Genomic DNA, 24,515 nt, shown 5'->3' with positions numbered 1-24,515 from the left:
CCCAAAAGACTTCATCCAAACGACAGATCTGCAACCAATCAGTGAGTGAGTGAGGTGACATTCAGCCAAGTATGGTGACCCATACTCAGAATTTGTGCTCTACATTTAACCCATCCGAAGTGCACACACACAGAGCAGTGAACACACACACACACTGTGAACACACACCCAGAGCAGTGGACAGCCATTTATGCTGCTGTGCCCGGGGAGCAGTTGGGGGTTCGATGCCTTGCTCAAGGGCACCTAAGTCGTGGTATTGAGGGTAAAGAGAGAACTGTACATGCACTCCCCCCACCCACAATTCCTGCTAGCCCATGACTCTAACTCACAACCCTTTGATTGGGAGTCCGACTCTCTAACCATTAGGCCACGACTTCCCCAATCAGAGGCACCGGGATTCACTGAGACAAGACAACAAGCAAAGCTACAACTCTTCTCAACCCCAGCTTTTCAGCACAAATGCAAGTAAAAAAAAAAAACTTAATTTCTTGCTGTAAAAGGTGCGAATTGATCTTAAGAATCAATTTATTGCCAAGTATGCTTACGCATACAAGGAATTTGTTTTAGTGACATAAGCTTCCAGTACACAGAGACAACAACACACAGAAAAAAAAAAAAAAAAAAAGATTTACAAATTGGCAAATAAATAAGTGTATAAACAATTGTGCTATAAATGATAATGGAATAGGATTGAGTGAGATGCAGGAATGTTCTAGGATGGAGGGTTAACAAATAAATATAAGGATATTGCACGTTTATAAGCATAAGTAGAGAACATTTAACTGTTCATGAGGTAGATTGACTGGGGGAAGAAACTGTTCTTGTGCCTTGCTGTTCTGGTGTTTGCGGCTCTGAGGCGCCGGCCAGATGGCAAAAGTTCAAAGATGGTGTGACTTGGATGTGAGGGATCCAGAGTGATTTTCTGAGCCCTTTTCCTCACTCTGGATGTATACAGTTCTTGAAGGGTGGGCAGGGGAGCACCAATAATCCTTTCAGCAGTCTGAACAGTTCTCTGTAGTCTTCTGATGTCTGATTTTGTTGCTGAACCAAACCAGACAGTTATTGAAGTACAGAGGACAGACTCAATGACGGCCAAGTAGAACTGTTTTAGCAGCTCCTGTGGCAGGTTAAACTTCCTCAGCTGGCGAAGGAAGTACAACCTTTGCTGGGCCTTTTTAACAATGGAGTCAATGTGATTGTCCCACTTCAGGTCCTGAGAGATGGTGGTTCCCAGGAATCTGAATGACTCCACTGCAGTCACAGTGCTGTTCATGATGGTGAGTGGGGAAAGTGCAGGTGGGTTTCTCCTAAAGTCCATGATCATCTCCACTGTTTTGAGCATGTTCAGCTCCAGGTTGTTAAGACTGCACCAGACAGCCAGCTGCTCAACCTCTTGTCTGTAAGCAGACTCATCACCGTCCTGGATGAGGCCGATGACTGTAGTGTCGTCTGCAAACTTTAGGAGCTTGACAGAGGGGTCTTTAGAGGTGCAGTCGTTGGTGTACAGGGAGAAGAGCAGAGAGGAGAGACCACATCCCTGAGGGGCACCAGTGTTGGTGGAGCAGCTGTTTGATGTGTATTTCCCCAGTCTCACTAACTGTTGCCTATCTGTCAGAAAGCTGGTGATCCACTGACAGATAGAGCTAGGAACAGAGAGGTGGGTCAGTTTGGTCTGAAGGGCTGTTGGGATGATGGTGTTGAATGCCGAACTAAAGTCCACAAATAGAATCCTCACATAAGTCCCTGTTTTGTCCAGATGTTGCAGGATGAAGTGCAATCCCATGTTGATTGCATCATCCACGGACCTGTTTGCTCAGTAAGCAAACTGCAGGGGGTCCAGTAAGGGTCCAGTGATGTCCTTCAGATAAGCCAGAACCAGTTTTTCAAACGACTTGATGACGACAGACGTTAGAGCCACAGGTCTGTAGTCGTTAAGTTCTGCTATCTTGGGTTTCTTTGGGATGGGGATGATGGTGGAGCGTTTGAAGCAGGAAGGCACTTCACACAACTCCAGGGATCTGTTGAAGATCTGTGAAAAGATGGGGGCCAGCTGGTCAGCACAGATTTTCAGACAGGCTGGTGTAACGCCATCTGGGCCTGGTGCTTTTCTTCTTTTGTTCTTCTTGAAGACCTGGCGCACATCATCTTCACAGATTTGAAGAGCAGTAGGTGTGGAACGGGGGATTGCAGGATGTGTTAATGGTTGTGCAGGGAGATGGTCAGAATGGGTGATGGGGGTTTCAAATCTGCAATTAAACTCATTCAGGTCGTTAGCAAGTCGTTGATTAGCCTCAGTGCAAGGGGATGGTGTCTTGTAGTTCGTGATGGCTCTTAGACCTCTCCACACTGAAGTTGAGTCGTTGGAAGTAAACTGGTCTTCCAACTTTTTAGCGTAGGTCTTTTTAGCCGCTTTGAACTCTTTGTTTAGTGTGTTCCTGGCCTGATTGTACAAGACCCTGTCCCCATTTCTGTAGGCATCCTCTTTGGCCTGACGAAGATGTCTGAGTTTTACTGTAAACCATGGCTTATCGTTGTTGAATGTTAAATAAGTCCTGGTAGGAATGCATATATCCTCACAGAAACTAATATAGGATGTTACTGTCTCTGTGAGTTCATCCAGATCGGCGGTAGCAGCTTCAAAAACACTCCAATCAGTGAGGTCAAAACAAGATTGTAAATCCTGCTCTGTTTCGCTGGTCCATCTCTTCACAGTCTTTACTACAGGTTTAGCAGATTTTAGTTTCTGCCTGTAGGATGGTATAAGATTAACCAGACAGTGATCAGAACGTCCCAAAGCTGCTCGTGGAACAGAGTGATATGCATCCTTTATTGTGGTGTAGCAGTGATCCAATATATTACTGTCTCTGGTGGGACATGTAACATGTTGTCTGTATTTTGGCAGTTCACGGGAAAGATTGGCTTTGTTAAAGTCCCCAAGAATGATTAAAACAGAGTCCGGGTGTTGTTGTTCTGTGTCTGTGATCTGATCAGCAAGTTTCTGTAAAGCTGAGCTCACATGCGCTTGCGGAGGGATGTAAACACTGACCAGAATGAACGAGTGAAACTCCCGCGGCGAATAGAACGGCTTACAGTTGACAAACTGCATTTCTAGATCAGGACAGCACATCTTCTTTAACACAGTTACATCTCTACACCACCGCTCATTGATGTAAAAGCATGTCCCGCCGCCGCGCGATTTCCCAGTTGATTCTGATTCGCGAACCGCTCTGAACAGCTGGAAGCCCGGCAGATGGAACGTGCTGTCAGGTATGGCGTCATTCAGCCAGGTTTCCGTGAAACACAGAGCAGCAGAGTGAGAGAAATCCTTATTTGTCCGAGAGAGCAGAAGCAGTTCGTCTGGTAGAGAGCGGAGATTTGCCAGATGGATGCTAGGCAACGGCGTTCGAAATCCGCGCTTCCTGAGTCTGACGAGCGCTCCCGCTCGCTTCCCCCGTCTGCGCGTCCTGAAGCGCTTGATCAGCGCCGCCGCTCCTCCGATAACAACGTTCAGTAAAACGTCTGAATAATTTAAATCCGGTAAAAGATCTTGTGGTGTGTTCTGCCGAATGTTCAGCAGTTCATCCCTGGTGAAACTGATCGTGTTTGTTAAACAAAAAACAGGAAAAACGAACAAAAACAGCACAAACACTGGAGAGCCAAGCACTGAAGCAGCCATCTGCGGCGCCATCAAGTCCATAAGCATTAAAGATTAGATAAATATCTGCTTTTATTATTTTCTTAGTTTTTTTCTTAATCTAAAAACTAATAACTAAATTTAATAGACTCTGGGGCTTCATTCAAATTCCATTTATCCTCCTCCTCTGTAACTGTGTGTGTGTGTTCATTAGAGTAGTTCCATGTTATAGCAGTTAATAAATAAACTTTTATTTAATTTACATTTATTTTCTTGTTTGGTGTATTTTAAAGTAAAATTTTGCCCTGATCACGTTATCTTGCTCAAAATGAACTAAATACTAGATCCTTTGCTATCTAGCTCGTAGCTTATAAATTCAAATTTTTGTTTGTCTTCTTGTGGCGGAGTGTTCGTTTTATAATGGGCATAAATTTGAAAGTTCACACCAGGGAAAGAGAGTTGCTTCACCCCCAGAATGCAGACCTAAACTCTGGCCCGCTAAGATACCCGACTACGCCACCCCAGAGGCAAATTTACTGGGGAATCGCCTGATAAGATTAACTTTAAAGCACACAGGTTCGGTTGCGGCTGAGATAAGACCAGAGACAGATGAAATACAAAATTTATTTTTATTTGGACACTATTAATAAATGTATTTAAATATGCAAATCAAAATACACACGAACACACACACATACAATTCGGCCTCCACTCCAGGGCTGGGGACTACTCGCTCATTCTCTGAAAATGACACAGCTAACACTCGTGCACTCACACTTCAGACCACAAATGTGGAACACTGCAATCGGAAGAGACCACCACCAAACAGAGAGAGAGACTCGTCCACACAGACACGAATCCTGATCACCCCAACAACTGGAGAGGAAGCAGAATTACACATTAAACATACAATCAAATATACACACTCACATACATTCTTATAAAACTTGAGTACTCAATGAATTAAGAACAATTAAACACACCTATGGTTACCATCAAATAATAAACCACTACACTGAAACGGTGAATGCAAGAAAAAAAAAATACAAATTCACAACTCTAATTAAACCAAAGAAAACATTCAATTAACAACCAGTTCACAGAAACTTGGTTGACAACAAAATTATAAATTCAGAAAAGAAGAAAAACAAATCTATGACAAAAGAATAATAAATGTTTTAAAGGAATGGATAGCCTCACATAAACAGAACAAGAAAGCAAAAATAAGCAAAAGTAGTTCAAATTATATCGCGTTTACACCACTCAAAAAGAAACCAGATCGAGATAATGACTGCTGAATGGTTAAACCATTTGATGCCTCAAAGCGAGAGTAACGTAGGCCATCGTATCGAATCTGCGGCATGCCAGACTAAGGGACAGCTGATGTTGCAAGCGTCCAGCTTTAAACAGAAATAAACACAATACCACAGCAGCACGGGAATGCAGTTTGTGGTAGATTATGCATCCGTTCCGGCCGTCGAGCCAGCAAAGCACCGTGAGACGAGAGTCGATAACGTGACCATATGCAACACCACTGAAAAACAATGAGTGGTCACAAAATCCCAGACGAGAAACCCACTGCAATGTTTCGCCCTCAGTCTGTAAACGGTTTAAACTACTTGCAATGCACAGGGCATTTAAACTCCAGTACGTAAAATCGATCGGGTATCACATGCGTTATACCACAGGCTTCCCCAGTCCACACAAACAAACACTCCCGCGACACACCGGAAATGGATGACGTCACCCGTGACGATGAGACGCACCGTACTACCATACCTAAGGCTATCTTTATAGACGGTTTCATCGGGCGCACGCGCCTGGACCTAAGTTAACTTCCGGTCTGTGTTGTGTATATCGGTCTGGCTGCGGTGCCATCTACAAACGCAGTTAAAGCCAAGGTGATGAGTAGACTGAAGTTGGGCTCAGGTGGCTGTGCTGCGGGATGTATTTCCCATACATTTATTTATTTTTGGAGACTCGCCACAATTTTAAAACTGATCGATTTTCAAAAAGGCTTCGTTAAATAAACGAGTAACGTAACGTTACGTAACGTACTGCACGTTTAATAATAATAATTCCTTACATTTATGTTTAAATATCAAAACGAGGCACGGGTGTTTTTATATCGCTGTATTTCTGAAGGAAGACTTGCATGTTATATGCCTGATAAAGCAGCGTGTGAGCGTAGCTCTGCTTTGTTTACAGCTGTTACTGGGGAAACCTCTATTTCTCGCGCTTTATGTCTATGCTTTAAAACATCTCCTGCTGGCAAATAATGAATTAGCATTTTCATTAAGTCCGCCTGATCAACACAGAAAACACATTTCTTTTGTTAACAAAAAATATCTACTCTAGAGGGACTTGGCTGTTGTTATTGATTCTATTTGGAGTCTACCGGAAGTTAAGTTAGGTCCACAAAAGCGCTCACGCGCATTAACGTTTGTTTATGTTGATGCCGTTGAAACCGTTTATAGGCCACGTAAAATAAGGCATGCCCCAGAGAGAGATTTATCATTGGCTACATTCTCATTGGCCACAAAGTAGTATAGACAGAATGGTTAAGATATACTGATTTTAACGTTCGCTGGACCAACCGTTGATGTATAAGTTAATCAAATTTGGAATCAGTTCATTCAAATTGATTCAAATCTTAAGACTCGATTCCCCTATAAAATAACTAAAATTCCCTACATTACTCATACTGCAATTGGGTCCTCCTCCTATATCCCACCCTGATAATAATGAATGAACAGCGGTCTCTTCCACCCTCAATACACATGGCTAAAGTGCCCTTGAGCAAGGCACTGAACCCCCAGTTGCTTCCCGGGTGCTGGATATAGCTGCCCACGTTCCAGGTGTGTGTTCACTTTACTTGGATGGGTTAAATGCAGAGCACCAATTCCAAGTATGGGTTATCATAGTATGCAAATGTCACGACTTTCACTTCTTTTTTTTCTTTTTTTATATTCACTGAAAAATTTACCTTTTAATAATGAGGTATTCAGTCTTCACCTGCTCAACCATATATGTAAGACTATTTGGAGCATGATCTGAAATTGTAATACTATCAGTAGAGGGGTTCAGTATCTTATGGTTAATATAATTATTTGTGAGAAACATGTCTTCTTGAGTATGATTTATGATGTGAAGAGTAATATGTATATTCATATCATATCCATCTGGGGCTGTTATTGTTGTCTTGTGGGTAGAGGAAAGGCCTTTCCTAATAATAATTGAGACCCCTCTCTTTTTAGAGTTAAATAAACTAATGAAGCAAAATTTTGACTTTAAAGTCAGCTACTTTTAGATTAATCTTGTCAGCACACACAAAAGCAACACAAGGAGAATAGACAAGAGACAGTTTGATACAGGGGCGCTGCACAAGATCCCGGGCCCTATGCATAGGCAGTCCTAATGCGAACTTGGATTTCTGATGCCAGAGTCTTAAAGGGTTAGTTCGCCCAAAAATGAAAATTATGTCATTAATAACTCACCCTTATGCTGTTCCAAACATGTAAGACCTTCTTTTATCTTAAGAACACAGTTTAAGATATTTTAGATTTAGTCCGAGAGCTCTCAGTCCCTCCATTGAAGCTGTGTGTACGGTCTACTGTCCATGTCCAGAAAGGTAAGAAAAACATCATCAAAGTAGTCCATGTGACATCAGAGGGTCCGTTAGAATATTTTGAAGCATCGAAAATACATTTTGGTCCAAAAATAGCAAAAACAACGACTTTATTCAGCATTGTCTTCTCTTCCGTGTCTGTTGTGAGAGAGAGTTCAAATCAAAACAGTCTGGATATCCGGTTCGCAAACGAATCATTCAGTTCACCAAATCAAACTGAATCGTTTTAAATGGTTTGCATATCTAATACGCATTAATCCACAAATGACTTAAGATGTTAACTTTTTTTTAATGTGGCTGACACTTCCTCTGAGTTCAAACAAACCAATATCCCGGAGTAATTCATTTACTCAAGCAGTACACTGACTGAACTGATGTGAAGATGAACACCGAGCCAAGCCAGATAACCAACAATAGACTGAATCGTTCACGAGTGGAGAACCGGTTGCATCGGTGTTCGGACCACCAGTAGTTCTTTCGGACAGTTCAATTCAATAAACCGGTTGAGGAAAACGGTTCACCGGTTCATTTGCGCTCGACGTAATGGCGTCATTTGCCCTTGATTCAAGCCTTCGGTTTACCCGCGCTCATAAGACTAGCACAGAATCAGTTTAGAATCAATCACCAAAAGAATCAGTTCAGTTCAGACGCTCTGTGTGTCGGTCTGCTTCACGCTGAATCACACATGCGCAGTATCATCAGCTCCTCGGTTCACGACTCGGACGCGTCTGACAGAAACGGTTCTTGACTTGTGAACGAGTCAATGTTTTGTTCGTTATCTGGCTCGGCTCGGTGTTCATCTTCAGTTCTCTCTTCACATCAGTTCAGTCAGTGACTGTTTGAGTAAATGAATTACTCCGGTATATTGGTTTGTTTTAACTCAGAGGGAGTGTCAGCCCCATTAAAAAAAGTTAACAGCTTAAGTCATTTGTGGATTAATGCGTATTAGAGATGCGAACCGTTTAAAACGATTCAGTTCGATTTGGTGAACTGAATGATTCGTTCGCGAACCGGATATGCAGACTACTTTGATTTGAAGTATCTCTCACACAGACATGGAAGAGAAGGCAATGCTGAATAAAGTCGTCGTTTTTTCTATTTTTGGACCAAAATGTATTTTCGATGCTTCAAAATATTCTAACGGACCCTCTGATGTCACATGGACTACTTTGATGATGTTCTTCTTACCTTTCTGGACATGGACAGTAGACCGTACACACAGCTTCAATGGAGGGACTGAGAGCTCTCGGACTAAATCTGAAATATCTTAAACTGTGTTCCGAAGATAAAAGGAGGTCTTACATGTTTGGAACATCATAAGGGTGAGTTATTAATGACATAATTTTCATTTTTGGGTGAACTAACCCTTTAATTTCTACCGCTGAGCCACAGGAGGTAGTTGAACTCAATAGTCAGATGCCTGCTTAACTTAGCTCAGAAGAGTTTATTCAACAAAAACAGCAAAAGGGAACAAAATGTCCTTTGTTTTAAGTAAGGTTACAAAACAGAAAAATCTTCAGACCACAAAGGGTCAAAGAGTGTAAAATAGGCTCCAAAACAAAAACTCTAGCAAAACTAATCACAGGAAAACAATTCAAAAAGACTTTCAAAGAATAGATCTTGGAACTACAGCAGCAACTTGCTTAGGAACAATAATAACCAAGCAAAAAAGCAAAGGAAGTGATCAGCTTAAATAGACAGCCCAGAATGAGAAACATGTGCAAACAATAACACTGATTATGAAAGGCACAATGTTGACGTTAGGGTACATTGGGGACCTCTAATGGCCAAAACAACACATTGAAAAACAAAAGCTCTGACACCCCCAGTCCGATGCCCCTGACTACATATATATGCAGTTGTGACATCATCAGTGTAGGCATTTGGTAGACAAAGTAATATTTGGGAAAAGAAATTCAAAATAATTTCATCCAGTCACATGTTCCCTGGGAAATATGCATATGACACAACCAAACTCTACTATTTGAGCTAAAGAAATTAAAATTTTTGTAATTAAATGAAGATGTAGAAAGGGTATATCTAATGCCGTCCATATTATTTCTTTCATTTCAGAGATTATATAAGTGGACAAAACAACAATGGGAGGTAAGGAATTACAGAGTCAAACGTTAACACTGTTTTAATGTAATATTTTATTTAAACTTTAAGACAAATGGTTGGGTAATTGCAAATATGAGAAATGCAGATAAAGTTTCCAAAATGTAAAGCTACACGTTTTCAGATATATAAATGCGTTTACTGTATTTGGGGGAATTCTTCAAGAAACTGCTGTTGCATGCCTTGGTAATTAAACAGGTTATTCCAGTACTCCCTGCATGCAAATGAAGGGAGAACTCTGAATGCCACCTCTCTCGTCGCTTATTAAGTGGGGCTCATGGAGGACATTGGAAAAGATCTGTGTTATTGCAGATCTCAACCTGAGAGTCAAAAACATGGACTTAGAAGCAGTTGGTGAGAAATGCTCTCTTGCTGGGACTTTTGAGACTGTCAGAGAGAAAATGATTTATTGGATGCCCCGCTTGATCCAAAGTACTTTTCTGAGCCTCAGTTAATGCTATGTGCCAGTATTGTGATTTAGAAAAAAGGAGGGTGACGCTTTCCAAAGTTGCCTCCCCCATATGGGCCAAGAGGGCACACACTTTTTTCAGCTTCACAGTCTGGCTTGGAAACTGATTGTGTAAGGAATTAAACATTTTCATTGTTGGGCAACACATGTCTAAAGATTAATGAATGTAAGGCAGATCTCCTGTCCAGTAAGAATGACTTTACATGAAGAAAAGACACTCCACCTTCAAGTTGTGGGTCAGCTCTGGAAGAAATTAAGCTGTGCTGCCACAGATCTCATTGTGGAGATCATTGACAGAGATCATCCAGCTACTCTGCAGCCTGATTTGACCTCTCCCACTGTGCAAGGCCCTCCTTTCACAAGTGGGTGGGAAATATTTTAATAGGCCTGGTTGCTCTCTGGGCCATGAAAGGCTAAACTTGAGTGCAAATGGGTTGCCTCTGAGGGTGATTTCCTTTAGTATGCTCCGCATATGATATGAAATGGAATGTGTTTGAGCAATGGTGCACACTCAGATACATTGTGCTTTTTCTCTGTTCTGTCACTGGGTGTGTTCAAGATCTTTAAGATAAGCACAGTGGCTTTACTATCTGTTAGGGATGCAACAATACAATTGTTTCAGAACCAATCTATTCCGATACAGAAAATTGTGAGTATCTGTCCATACCAATCCAATCCAATACCAGCTAGGGATGTAATGATTACTGGTTTGATGATAAATCATGATAAAATTCCCCACGGTTAGTATTACCGTTTAATTTTTTAAATATCATTAAAACCATATTAGATTACCGCGATTTGAACAACTGGTGATAAATTAATAGTGTCCAGCATAAAGTACAGTTTTCAGTAACAGTTTCAGGTGCACAGCAGAGTAGTTTTGTTTTGAGTCAAAACAGGGTAGAAACACTGGGAGGTTGTAAAAGAGTGCTGAGGGAAATTTTCAAATGAATATTTGAATTAATTTATTGTATGAATGTACCTCTGAAGGTTTTGACTGACTTCAGAAACGATTTAATGTTATTTTGTTTTCATCTTTGCTCCATGTAATAGCTTACCTAAAGCAGCGGTTCTCAATTCCAGTCCTCATGCCCCCTGCTCTGCACATTTAGTATGTTTATTTTATGGCTTCAGACATTTGTTCTATTCAAACGTAAGTGCCCTGTGAAGTGGACATCACAGGATATTCCGCCATGACTCCAGTTCGAAGCCAACGTACTGTAGGCTATATGTTCCATTCAAAGTGCATTGAAGTGTACGAGACAGAGTATCTGAGTGGAGCAATGTGATTTTGTCTGGAGCTATGAGCAGATTTTCTGAAAGTCGGAGCGTTGAGGTTTTCACTCACATAATGTAGCTTGCACATAATGTAGCTTACAGATCACGCCGTACATTCAGGAATGAAGAAACACTGAAAATGTACAGCATTATCACGTTATGGTAAGGATGGCGCCATGGAAGAAACAGGGTCTGGGTCCAAATGCAGGGAAAATGATCTTTTAATGAACAAAAAGGCAAAAACAAAACAGAAACAAACCACGGGGACAAGAGCAGACGCAGCAAAAATGCAAAACACAAGACTATGAACACTTAAAAATCACAATTAACAATACAGCCAGGCAGAGTGGTGGGTGAGACAAAAATATATAGTCAGTGACAATGGGCAACGGGTGTGTGTGTGAGTGGGTGAACAGGTGTGCGGAGTGAACCAGGTGTGTAGAGTGAAGGTGAATGAGTCCGAGAGAATTCAAGTGGCGCCCTCTGGTGGTGAGGAGGAGGAACACCAGGTCCTGACTCATGACAGTCCCGGTCCCGGTTCGTGTGCTGGAGGGGGACCAGGGGACAGAGGCAGTGCCGGTGGGGTGGGAACCCAGGGCAGAACCAGGATCGTGAGGGGACACCATCGCCTCTGGTGCTTTCTGAGCGGCCACCCCCGCGTCTGGGAATCGTGAGCGGCCACCTCTACCTCAGGAGAATTGTGAGTGGCCACCGCCGCCTTGGGGGCTTTGTGAGCGGCCACCTCCGCCTCGGGACAAATGTGAGCAGCCACCTCCGCCTCGGTAGAAATGTGAGCGGCCACCTCCGTCTCAGGAGAAATGTGAGCGGCCACCACCGCCTCGGGGGACTCGGGAGAATCATGAGTGGTCACCTCCGCCTCGGGAGAATCCAGAGCAGCTACTGGCACTTCTCATCTATGTAAGATCACACATGTAAACACTCCTGTGTGTTCGTTCTGTGTGTTTGGCTCTGAAAAGCCCCGCATTCATGAATCTATTGCTCTCACGAAAAGAGTCTTTCACGTTTTGATGCTTTATAATGTTTCTGTGTCTTTTGTGGGGCTCAACAATAACACAGAATAGTATACGCTCAATATCAGATTTGGATCAGTCTCTTCTGACTAGGGCTGTTTTTATATATGACCAGCTGTTGAGAAAACGCGCTCCCATGGACACTCAGGTACTTCATTGCCAGCTGCGCAAGGTGGGGGGTATTACTGCCAATCTTCCACCACAAAAGTGGGTCGCTGTCAGCTGGCAATGGTGGCTCCTTTTCATAACTCAGCACCTCCTGCGGTCGCTTTCGACGTCACTGGGTCTTATAGGCACGTAAAATTTCTGGTATTTTCTGTCTGCATTTCGGAATTCTTTTACTTTTTCTGCTTGTTTGTGGGTTTTGTTACATCTATTTTTTAATTGTTTAATTCTTTTAAAATTAATAGTGTACATATTTGGTTAAAATCGATTCCCTACTTTCATTTTCAAAACTTTTTTTGGTTGGTCCGATCGATTGTGCAATCGATTTTCGAACCAAAAGTGACAGTCCTACTTCTGACCAATACCCGATCCGCAGAAAATGACAGAATCGGAGCTGATACTGATCCAGAGTATCAGATCTATGCATCCATACTAGAGCTGTAGTCAAGTCCAGCTTTGTTGAGTCCAAGTCAAGTCCAAGTCCAGGAATAGTCGAGACCGAGTCAAGACCGAGTCCAAAGAGGTTCGAGTCCAAGTCAAGTCCAAGTCAAAAAGTTTTGAGTCCAAGTCAAGACCGAAAAAAGGGTCCTCTTCAAGACCACATACTTTACTGATAATGTTTGTGATGCGAGTGACAGCATATCTCCTATTCTAAGAAAATAATTGTAAATAATTTTTTGTAATGATCAAAAAGCATGTGCCCATGTGCAAAGTAACAACTCTGTAGGACAGGGGTCTCCAAACTAGATCCTGGATGGCCAATGTCCTGAAAAGTTTAGCTCCAACTGGCCTGAAAGATTAGTGTGTCTAGTTAGAGCTTGATTAGCTGGTTCAAGTGTGTATAATTATTTTTTTAAAGCTAACAGGGTAGTTACACAAGATCCCAGGCCCTTTGCATAGGCAGTCCTGATGGGCCCCCATGCCCCCAACACATGAAAGTATCCAGGTAAAATAAAATATATTTCAGATTCATACTTTTCAAGGGCCCTCTCTTCCTCTTCTCTACCCCCAGTCCGACCCTGGGAGCTAAACTGTAAAGGACACTGGCCCTCTAGAACAGAGTTTGGTGCTGCAAGGTCAAATTATTTTTATGTATTTTTTTTTTTTTTCATTTTATTTACTTAATAATGCTGCTTTTGCTGGAATTATGTCTGTGGTCAAAAATTACAATGAATGATGCCTTGGCACACGCAAAGCTCGGGATATGACAAATGAGCTCAGCAAGGCTATGGGATACGTTTGGCTCTACTGGGCATGCGCACATAAATACAGTGACATTTTTTGTCATACTGTACAGGGCTTGCATAGACTAGGCTACTCGGCGCTGTCGGAAAGAATCAACTACTCCAGCATGCATTAACCATAATGCATACAAAGTGTTTGCAAGTACGACGTGAATTTTATAATTACAATATTACGTGGAGCTGTTACTATATGACCTTATCTATGTTGCTTGTAAAAATAAAATATGTAATGTAATAATTAGGATTGTGCCTGAAGCCGAATACCTTATTTGGAACGGCAAGGATAATGGCTTAAAAAACGAATAACGGACAAGGAATAATTCTGCCTGAATACTCGGCTAAAGCTGACAGAGTCTGGTGTTTGCTAGATAACAGGTGAGCCAGGGCATCAGCGCCAGAAGTGAATGAATGTAAACTTTATGAGTGAAAAGAGCGCAAATCAAACACCGCATTGTTGTCGCTTCTCTGTGCATCTCTCAGAAATCAGAGCGTTGCGAAAGTAATTTTACCTAAAATAATACATCATTCACCTTATAGTATTTGTATATATTTAAAAGTCAATGATTTAAAGCTTAGGCCACGATATGAGACGAATGAATGGAATAAGCACAGCGCGCTCACCGATCAAACAGCTGCGCTGCGCGTCTCAGTCTCTCAAAAACCAAACCAGTTCTATCTCAAGAGTAGGCTAATAATCAGCTTAGATACGGATACATTGTCTACTTGTTTGCATCTTTATTTTTTGCTGGTTTGCGCGGCACACACACATCTGTTTAGTGAAGTTCACTAACATTAAGACTCGCTTACAGTTCTGCGTAATGATAATGTGCGCATTGAATGGATTCAGTCGTGTTCAAATGATCACTAAACATTTGTCATGCTATCTCTCTGCTTGCATGATAAATATTATTTTAGTATTTAATAATTATTTTAGTTTAACACGACACAGCCTAGCTACTTGTTCAGTGATAACTACGAAAGAAATATAAAAAGTCATAACGGTCTTATCAAGTAGGCTTAACTGTACGATGTTGTCTCCGACTGCAGATACGAAAAATTTTGTGATTGTAACAGATACAAATAGCTACTGGCTGTTACATGAAAATTTAAATATGTAATGTCATAATTATAAAGTTTTTAAAATTAACATATGTAATTGTTGCATAAGGCTATACATTAATAAGCGTTTATTGATTAAAAAAACTATTTAATGTGTTTTTCATTTACAATACCCACGAGTAGTCGAGTAACACAAGCATTTTTAATTAAAAAAATAAACTAGTAGAAATCTCTTGCAACCCCTATATACTGTACAACAATAGCTAGTATTTCATTATTGTAAAGGTGTAGACGTAAATAAAACACAATCTAACAGGTAGAAAATTAAATTAGGAACATCTAAACTTTTCAGGTCGCAGTGCACCGCTGGTCATGCACATCCTTTCCCGGAACAATACTGAAAGCTAAGGCAAGATGGAGAAATAGATGATCATAGTTGTACAAGGAAAGCCATTTTTTAAATGAATCTATTATCAGAGAACTGAAAGGGATGTTTAGTGCTGGAAATCCATTTATTCTTTGCTGAAACTTCTGTGTTTTCATGGAGAGCGGGTCATGGTTGCCCAGCAACAGCAGACGCCACTGGAGCGCAAGCGCAGGCCACAGAGTGCTTCGGAAATAACGAGAGCGGCGCGCCTAGCGTTTTCCACACGTTTTCCGTTTGCTACATCGTGCAAATGTGGTTTTGTTTTGAAGGAGAAATGTTTAATTTTATTTTTTTGCTGGACTCGGTCGAGACCAACTACAAGACTTGACGAGTCCAATGGCCAAGTCCGAGTGCAAATGCAACGAGTCCGAGACAAGTCCGAGACGACAGAAAAATGTCTCGAGTCCGGACTTGAGTCCAAGACCGGACTCGAGTACTACAGCCCTAATCCATACTATCTGTAAGGTTAATCTTGCTGCCATTTCTATATGTCATGCAGGGATTGAAAATAATACTGTGGATCAACACCCATTCATATGCACATTTATGAAGGGTGCTCAGCCTTTGAGTTTCAAAGCTGCTGATTCCACTGTGGGATCCTGGATCTGGTCATTAAATCTCTGTCTCAGCCTCCATTTAAACCAGTAGAGAAAACTGATTTGAAGCTCCTTTTGCTAACGTCTAATTTATTACTAGCTCTTACAGTTGCAAAAACAGGTTAATGATTTTCATGCTTTGTCAGTTCATTGCTCTTGTATGCAATTATTTTAAATACAACAGATGAATGATTGAAATAGACTTTTAGGTTATTCACGTAACCCCAGATCTCTGATAACATGAGTGAGGCATCTCACCACACTTCCCTTCTTGCAGTTTCATGGAGGAAAGATATGCTGAGAATAAAGTAGGGAATGTTACACAGTTATTCACATTAGGGGTCTTGCATCACTGTTGTGATTGGTCAGTCAATTGACAGACATTGTATTAATGGTGCATCCAGGACTGGCCTTGCCTGAGGCAATTTCCACTGTGAGATACCTCACTATGTGCGTTTTCATGGACACTTTTTTGCTTCCATCAGAATGAATTAATTCTTATTGACGAATCTGAACGTAGTGTTTACATGAACGCTGAATAAAGTGATCCGGTTGATATGCGCGTTTACATGTTTCAAGCTTCTGATCGGATTTTCTGTTTCGACATGCGCACACTGCATGAATATACAGAGTTTCCTGCTGCTGTTTTAAAAACCACACATGATATTTATCTATTTCGGGTGCTGCTTAACGTTACTTAAAAAAAAAAAAGTTCCCCTTCCCACATCCAAAACTAGTCGTCTGTTGATGAAAGTCTTAAACAAGGACTAGTGGGATGTTGTCCTGTTCATTATGCCATTTCTACATCACTGCACATTCGCAGGACTTTCCAGTTTTGGTTTTCAATCCGATCAAGTGTTTACATGTCCTCTCGCTTGGATTACAAAAGGAATAAAACACACCTTATAATCCAATGAAAATTTTAGTCGGATCTGGCCAATTCAATCCAATTGACGTGTTTACATGTGACTTTTTTTATTTTGTTTGTGCTTCTAGTCCTATTATGATCGGATTAGTAGTGTCCATGTTAACACAGCTACTAATGTTATCTTTATTGACCTAAATATTATGCTGCCTACAGCCTGAGTTAGCTGGATATACTTTAGCATCCTTTAGCATTCAAACTTTTTTTGGGTGAATTATCAGTTTGAATTGGACTTTTGAAGGCATCTGAAAAATGTAATCAAAACAAAATAATAATAATTTTCTTTATAAACATTCATCTTTTTTTCAAACAGCCAGTGAGTCCAAGCCCGAGATAAAGATTATCCTTGCTGGGAAAACAGGAGTTGGAAAAAGCAGCACTGGCAATACAATTCTTAAAAAACAAATTTTCCAAAGTGAATCTTCACCTGTTTCAAAAACCAAAGATTCTACCACTGGAAATGGGATGGTTTATAATAGAAAGATTAAAGTTATTGACACACCTGGAATCTTAAGCACAAGTGATGATGAGGAGAAAGTCAAAGAACAGCTAATTAGAGCACTTCTCGACTGTGCTCCAGGGCCTTTTGTCGTGGTTTTTGTTTTGAAAGTTGAAAGATACACATCACAAGAAAGAGAGATCGAGACAAAAATATGGGAATATTTTAAAGATATTGATTCTAAACAAGCATTGGTTTTGTTCACTCATGGTGCACAACTAGAAGGTCAAACCATTGAGGAATTTGTGAAGAAAAGTCCAAGGCTACAGGAATATGTTGAAAAATGTGAAGGTCGTTGTCATGTCATTGATAGCAGATATTGGAAAAAATCTTTGTGGGGATACAAGAGCAACAGGTTTCAAGTGAAAAAGCTGCTGGATACCATAGACAAAATGAGAAAAGAGAATGAGTGCTACACCAATGAGCTGCTTCTGATATTAGATGAAGAAATTAAAAAAGAGACTGAATTAACTGATCCAAATTTGTCTCAACAAGAGAGAGAAGAAAGAGCTAGAATGGAAGTTTTTAAAAAGCTTTGTATTAGGTTTGCAGGAGTGGCGACAGGAACACTGGTTGGTGCCATTTTGGGCATCGCTACTCCAGTGGCAGCCCTTGTGGGTATAATGAAAGGAGTGACAAACATCTCAACAACTGCAGAGGAAGTAGAAAAGGAACCATTATTAGAGTCAGATGAAGCAACAGCAGGGGAGATAAAAGTAACAGCAGCAGCAGTATTAGGAGCCACGGCAGCTGCAGCAGGAGCCACAGCAGCATCAGTAGGAGCAGCAGCAGGAGCCACAGCAGCATCAGTAGGAGCAGCAGCAGGAGCCACAGCAGCATCAGTAGGAGCAGCCGCTGCAGCAGGAGCCACAGCAGCATCAGTAGGAGCAGCCGCTGCAGCAGGAGCCACAGCAGCATCAGTAGGAGCTGCAGCAGGAGCCACAGCAGCATCAGTAGGAGCAGCAGCTGTAGCAGGAGCCACGGCAGTATCAGTAGGAGCTGCAGCAGGAGCCACAGCAGCATCAGTAGGAGCAGCAGCTGTAGCAGGAGCCACAGCAGCATCAGTAGGAGCAGCATCAGTAGTAGCAACAGCATCAGTAGGAGCAGCATCAGTAGGAGCTGCAGCATCAGTAGGAGCAGCAGCTGCAGCAGGAGCCACAGCAGCATCAGTAGGAGCAGCAGCTGCAGCAGGAGCCACAGCAGCATCAGTAGGAGCAGCAGCTGCAGCAGGAGCCACAGCAGCATCAGTAGGAGCAGCAGCATCAGTAGGAGCAGCAGCTGCAGCAGGAGCCACAGCAGCATCAGTAGGAGCAGCAGCATCAGTATCTGCAGTAGGAGCAGCAGCTGCAGCAGGTGCCACAGCAGCAGTGGAAGCAGGGGTTGCTGCAGGAGCAGCAGCTGGAGCAACAGCAGCAGCAGGAGGAGCAGTAGCGGCGGAGGCAGGAGTTGCTGCAGGAGCTAGCATTGGAGTTGCAGCTGGTTCAGGTATTGCTGTGGGTGCTGTCTTTGGAGCTGCTGCTCTTGCAGGAGCGATTGGAGGAGGAATCACTGGATACAAAGCAGTAGATAATGCTGATTCTGTGGTTGATGCCATTAAGATTGCAGCCAAAGCTAACTATGAGAATGTAAAAGGGGTTTATAAAAAGGCAGAGGAACTGCCTACTAAAGTTCATGAGAAGTTAAGAAGATGACTCGAGGAAGGAAGCTCATTAGAATTCCTGTCAAGTGAACAAAACGATAAATGAATATATTTTCTACATGACACATTAAAAAAAAGAAAATGAATAATAAAAATAAAAAAATCAGATTAAGGTAAAATATATATACAGGTCCTTCTAAACAAATTTGCATATTGTGATAAAGTTAATTATTTTCCATAATGTAATGATAAAAATTAAACTTTCATATATTTTAGATTCATTGCACACCAACTGAAATATTTTAGGTCTCTTATTGTTTTAATACTGATGATTTTGGCATACAGCTTTTAAAAAAAAGGACTGGACTTAAGGCATTTCCTTCTCCCCAGTCTTCCTCCAGACTCTGGCACCTTGTTTTCCGAATGACATGCAAAATTTGCTTTCATCCGAAAAAAGTACTTTGGACCACTGAGCAACAGTCCAGTGCTGCTTCTCTGTAGCCCATTTCCTGCACACGCCTGTGCACGGTGGCTCTGGATGTTTCTACTCCAGACTCAGTCCACTGCTTCTGCAGGTCCCCCAAGGTCTGGAATCGGTCCTTCTCCACAATCTTCCTCAGGGTCTCGACACCTCTTCTCGTTGTGCAGCGTTTTTTGCCACACTTTTTCCTTCCCACAGACTTCCCACTGAGGTGCCTTGATACAGCACTCTGGGAACAGGCTATTCGTTCAGAAATGTCTTTCTGTGTCTTACCCTCTCGCTTGAGGGTGTCAATGATGGCCTTCTGGACAGCCGTCAGGTCGGCAGTCTTACCCATGATTGCGGTTTTGAGTAATGAACCAGGCTGGAAGTTTTTATGAGCCTCAGGAATCTTTTGCAGGTGTTTAGAGTTAATTAGTTGATTCAGATGATTAGGTTAATAGCTCGTTTAGAGAACCTTTTCATGATATGCTAATTTTTTGAGATAGGAATTTTGGGTTTTCATGAGCTGTATACCAAAATCATCAGTATTAAAACATTAAAAGAACTGAAATATTTCAGTTTGTGTGCAATGAATCTAAAATATATGAAAGTTTCCATTACATTACGGAAAATAATGAACTTTTCCACAATATGCTAATTTTTGAGAAGGACCTGTGTATATGTATATATATATATATATATATATATATATATATATATATATATATATATATATATATTTAGGTTTGGTTTTGCTTATGCTCATAAAAAGAGAATGTATTGATTTATACTATAAAGTTTATACTACATATCTTATTTCATAAACATTTTTATAAAGCACATTTAAACACAATATGAATTGACACAAAAGTGCCATGCAGAATGACAAAGCAAACCTATCCAATTATTTTTTTAATTATTTCGAAAAACTAAAATACGACTTTTTAAAGGGGGGGTGAAATGCTCGTTTTCACTCAATCTCCTGTTAATCTTGAGTACCTATAGAGTAGTACTGCATCCTTCATAACTCCAAAAAGTCTTTAGTTTTATTATATTCATAAGAGAAAGATAGTCTGTACCGATTTTTCCCGGAAAAACACGAGCGGCTGGAGGCGTGACGTGTGGGCGGAGCTAAAGAATCACGAGCGCCAGTAGGCTTTTGCGTTGAGAGCGTTTGGAAGCTGTGACACCGTGAGGAAAAAAACATCCAAAACAAACCATGGCTAACAGTCAGATTCAGCCGTTTATTTATGATCCAGAATCAGATCCGAGGCTGAAACTGAACGAGAGCAGCAGCAGCAACGACTCGCTCCGAGCGGGGCTCGAACCCGGGTCTCCGGCATGGGAGGCGGACGCACTAACAAGGAGGCAGAGATATTTGAAGCAGTTTTACTCACCGCCTGCGGTTCCAACACACGATCGTAGCCCTTTTTCGTTGGGATTGCATCATCCTTAAGAAATAAACGATACGCAAATTTGTCGTCAAACTGGGCATTGTTTGTAAAACAAGCATCTTCGAAATGCAGGGAACAAACACAAACACTTTCACAACTCCGTTGATGCTCTGTAAAAATAAACTCCATCCACTGGTCCCTTAATGCTGTTTCTCTTTTGGTAATCTGTGCAGGGTTGTCTTGCCCTGGCAACCAAAAACACACTTCTTTTGTGACATTTCGCGACGCTCTCGCTCTGATCAGTGAAGTCTGTTGTGCTCTCAGTGCTCTGCTATACGGGAGCGCGCTCTTCCGGCAGAAGTGCCTCAGGACCCATATAAGGAAATTCCGCTCCATCTAACGTCACACAGAGCCATACTCGAAAAAAACTTTCCGAAACTTGTGACAAAAGTTTCGCATGGGAATCCAACTCTTTAACAGTGTAAAAAACATGCATGAAATAGCATTTCACCCCCCCCCCTTTAAGTAGTTTTAAAATGTCCAAAGAAGGTAAAGACCTCACATAATAAGGGAGACTATTACAAAGCCGTGTTCTAGCCACAGGAGAGGCCTGATTACCATTTGATTTGTAATAACACTGTGGCACAGCTAAGAGAAAGGGATAAGAAGATCTAATTGCCATAGAAGGATAATATGTCTGAAGAAGATCAATAGTATATCTTGGTACATGGCCAGCTAACACATTACATACTAAGATAAGAATTTTTAAATAAACCCTGAATTTAACAGGATGCATGTGGAGCAAAGTTTAAATAGGGAAGAAGATATGGTCCCGCTTTTCAAACGCAATCGAAAATCTCCCAACCAAATAAAGACAATTAAAACTTTTTTAAATGTTGTTTCATTTTCATCTTATTCTTTTTTTAATCTTTTTATGTAATTTCATTTTCTTTTTCGTTTTTGTCTAGGCTTTCAAACATACTTTATGATTATATCAGTACATCACACTTTTAGCTCTATTAATTATCTTACATAATACAATTGCAGTTAATTAATTGTATTTTGTTTCTTTACATCTGTGGTGTGTGGGATGTATTACTGAAATGTAATTCTAACCTTACTGAGCCTGTGGGCTAAACTGATTTAGCATGTGCTTTAATAACTAATTAATTACTAATGACTTAAAGTTTGTTGATTTGTTTAATTCAGTTGTAATCTGTGTTGCTTTTAGCATTGTGGAAAAATAATTTGTCTTTAATAAACTCTTTCACTTGACTTTGACTCTCTGTTTCATCCTCATATTGGTCTACCCTGGACTCAAAAGGTCCATCTTTGACATTTCCTGGAAGGTCTGTAGAAAAAGTCGCCACTTTCAATTGTTCTTAATAACATTCAAAATGTTCTAAAACTAAAAGCAATATTTATGACTCACATCAGTAAGTTAGTTTACATGATGTTTGGTAGATTCCCAATTTAGGAATGGGGTCCACCAATCACAATATTCCCAATCGTGTCTCATTAGGTAACTGTAAAAATGAACCAGGTAAATTAAAGATTGATTTTGATGATCTACTGGTTGAAGGCCTCCAAAGAGACTGACAAAAAAAAAAAAAAAATCAAACGTCGAGAGAAGCAGAAGAGGAGATCAACTGATGGAGCAGCAGGAAATTGTTTTTAGGATAAGAAGAATTATTCAACTTATGCGAAAACAAGAAGACATGAACAAGAAGATAATGAGAATGATGAGAGAAATTATTGACTTGGTTAACTTTAATTTGGAGTTGCAGTCTCTTACAAATGATATCAAGGCCATGAGATTGCAATCCTCTGTTACAAAACCAGAAAAGCCTTAAAAGGTAACAGTGAGATATACAATTTGTTAGACAGAAACTTTAAAAGGCAGTAATAAGAAATGTACAATGTTAACATTTGCTCAACAGTTGAAACTGTCATGTATACTTGCTTTTTACTAATAGAATGATGATTGTGAATAGCTACTTAGTCTACACCTTAAGATTTTGTAACTGCTTAGAGAAAGATTAATTTGCTTTAATGAAGAGAAAATAAAGGAGCAATTACTTAATGTATGTGTGCTGAAGAGGGGTTGCCAAAAAAGGAAATGTCATACTTCCTGTATCCATAGCAACCTGAATGTGAGTGTGTGTATGCGGATGTGTTAATGTTTTTCACCAAAAAAGGCATCCGGAAGAAATGATGTATTGTTTTTGAGACTATATAATGTTACACTCTTAAAAGAAATGGTTCTATTTAGAATCAAAAATGGTTCTATCACCCGCTTCATATATGGAACTCCAAAATGGTTCTATATAGAACCACTTTAATGGGTTCCATAAAAAGAACCCCAAATGGTTATTTGAATCCAAGTTGATGGTTCTATATCGAACCATTTAAGGGTTCTTTATTATTAAACAAGTTAAAATTATTATTGAATAAGAAAATATAAACAATCCAGAAAATTCAAAATGTTTACATTTATTCAACTGATTATACAAAAATATTGACAGCAAATTTCACATTTTACATTTAAGATGTTTAATTGCATTTAACCATTTAATTTGAATTATTTCATTTAAGCATTTTCACTTTGCAATAAACATACATAAGCTTGTTTATGTACATATACAGTACTTCACTTTTACATATACCTATGAAATGAGGAAAAGCACATATTTTTGAATAAAAGTCATTGTGTGCTTAATGTCAACCGGGTATTGCACATTAAAGAGAAAATAGACTGCAAATAGGCATTCCACAGCCTGTGTCATGTCAATGTCTGCCTCTCTTATGATGTTCACATTGTCCATTATAATGCTGACGCTTTCAGCCTTGAGGGAATCAGGAGAGCCGTTAAACACTATGGTTGGTGTAGCACCTTTGGGTTCCTGTAAAACAAACCATTTCACCTTTTGAGTGCTTTTCACCAATTAACAGAAGTCATCAAATAGACTTAAAAATTACCCCATAATTTACTTACCAACAAACCAACCAAAGTATATGACTGTTTCTCCAGTTTAACACAATCTGAGATACATTTAATAATAAAAAGCTTTGTAATATGTTTGAATGTCAACATTGCTGATGACTGAAGAACATTCAACATGCTACCACGTCAGTTCCACTTTGATTACTTTGAATCTCATCGGTTCTTTCGTTCTTTTAACGAATGACATAACACAGATATGACAGCTAAGCACGTGACACGCAAGAACCAACAAGACTCATAATTATTGATGTGAAGCTGTCTTGGCAAATATAATCTTTTTATTTCATTAACGTACCATTTTGCTTTAGAAGACAAGTATTAACCCCTGGAGTTGTACAGATTTCTTTTATGATTTAAATAGGTGTGCTATTCAATGACATTACAAAGCAGTGCAAACCGTACAAAGTTTATGATTAAGGAAGAGAGTGAGTAAATTATAGGGTAAATGTAAATTTTTTTAAATGGTTACAAATTTGGCATTAGAATGAGTAAACTGACTAAGATTTTTATATTTGCATGAACAGTTCCTTTAATTTAAGTCAAGTGCATCAAATGTTAATGAAACTACAGAAGACTATACTTACAATATCTACACAGTAGAGGAAGCTGGCGTTTTCTTAAAATAGTGCTGGCAATAAAATGAGTGCAGCATTCCTTACGAGACCTACAAACAGATACAAACTATTGTATATCAGGTACAGAAGTCAATTAAATGGATAGTTTACCCAAAAATGAAAATTCTGTCATCATTCACTCACTCTTGTCATTTTAAACATATATAGCTTTCTTTCTTCAGCATAACACAAAAAAATTAATTTTGAAGAATGTTGGTAACCGAACAATGCTGGTACTCATTCACTTCTATTATATGGACACCAAACCAATGGGCACCGTCATTGTTCGGTTACCATCCTTCTTCAAAATATCTTCTTGTGTGTTCTG

General features: G+C 40.3%; 1 protein-coding gene across 1 annotated transcript; it reads left to right on the top strand.

Annotated features, from left to right (window-relative positions):
* The first annotated feature begins 16 nt into the window (after nt 1–16).
* LOC113070359 (fibroin heavy chain) lies at nt 17–18,764 on the top strand. Its single transcript, XM_026243639.1, has 3 exons — nt 17–41; nt 9,336–9,368; nt 16,888–18,764. Exons 2-3 carry the CDS (start codon nt 9,362–9,364, stop codon nt 18,762–18,764), a joined length of 1,884 nt encoding a protein of 627 aa, XP_026099424.1. The 5' UTR covers nt 17–41; nt 9,336–9,361.
* Nucleotides 18,765–24,515: the final 5,751 nt, after the last annotated feature.

Source organism: Carassius auratus, unplaced genomic scaffold (assembly GCF_003368295.1).
Source record: "Carassius auratus strain Wakin unplaced genomic scaffold, ASM336829v1 scaf_tig00003761, whole genome shotgun sequence".
In the NCBI taxonomy this organism is placed as follows: Eukaryota; Metazoa; Chordata; class Actinopteri; order Cypriniformes; family Cyprinidae; genus Carassius; species Carassius auratus.
The sequence above is the reverse complement of the archived record's forward strand: the minus strand, read 5'-3'. Positions and strand labels throughout refer to the sequence as shown.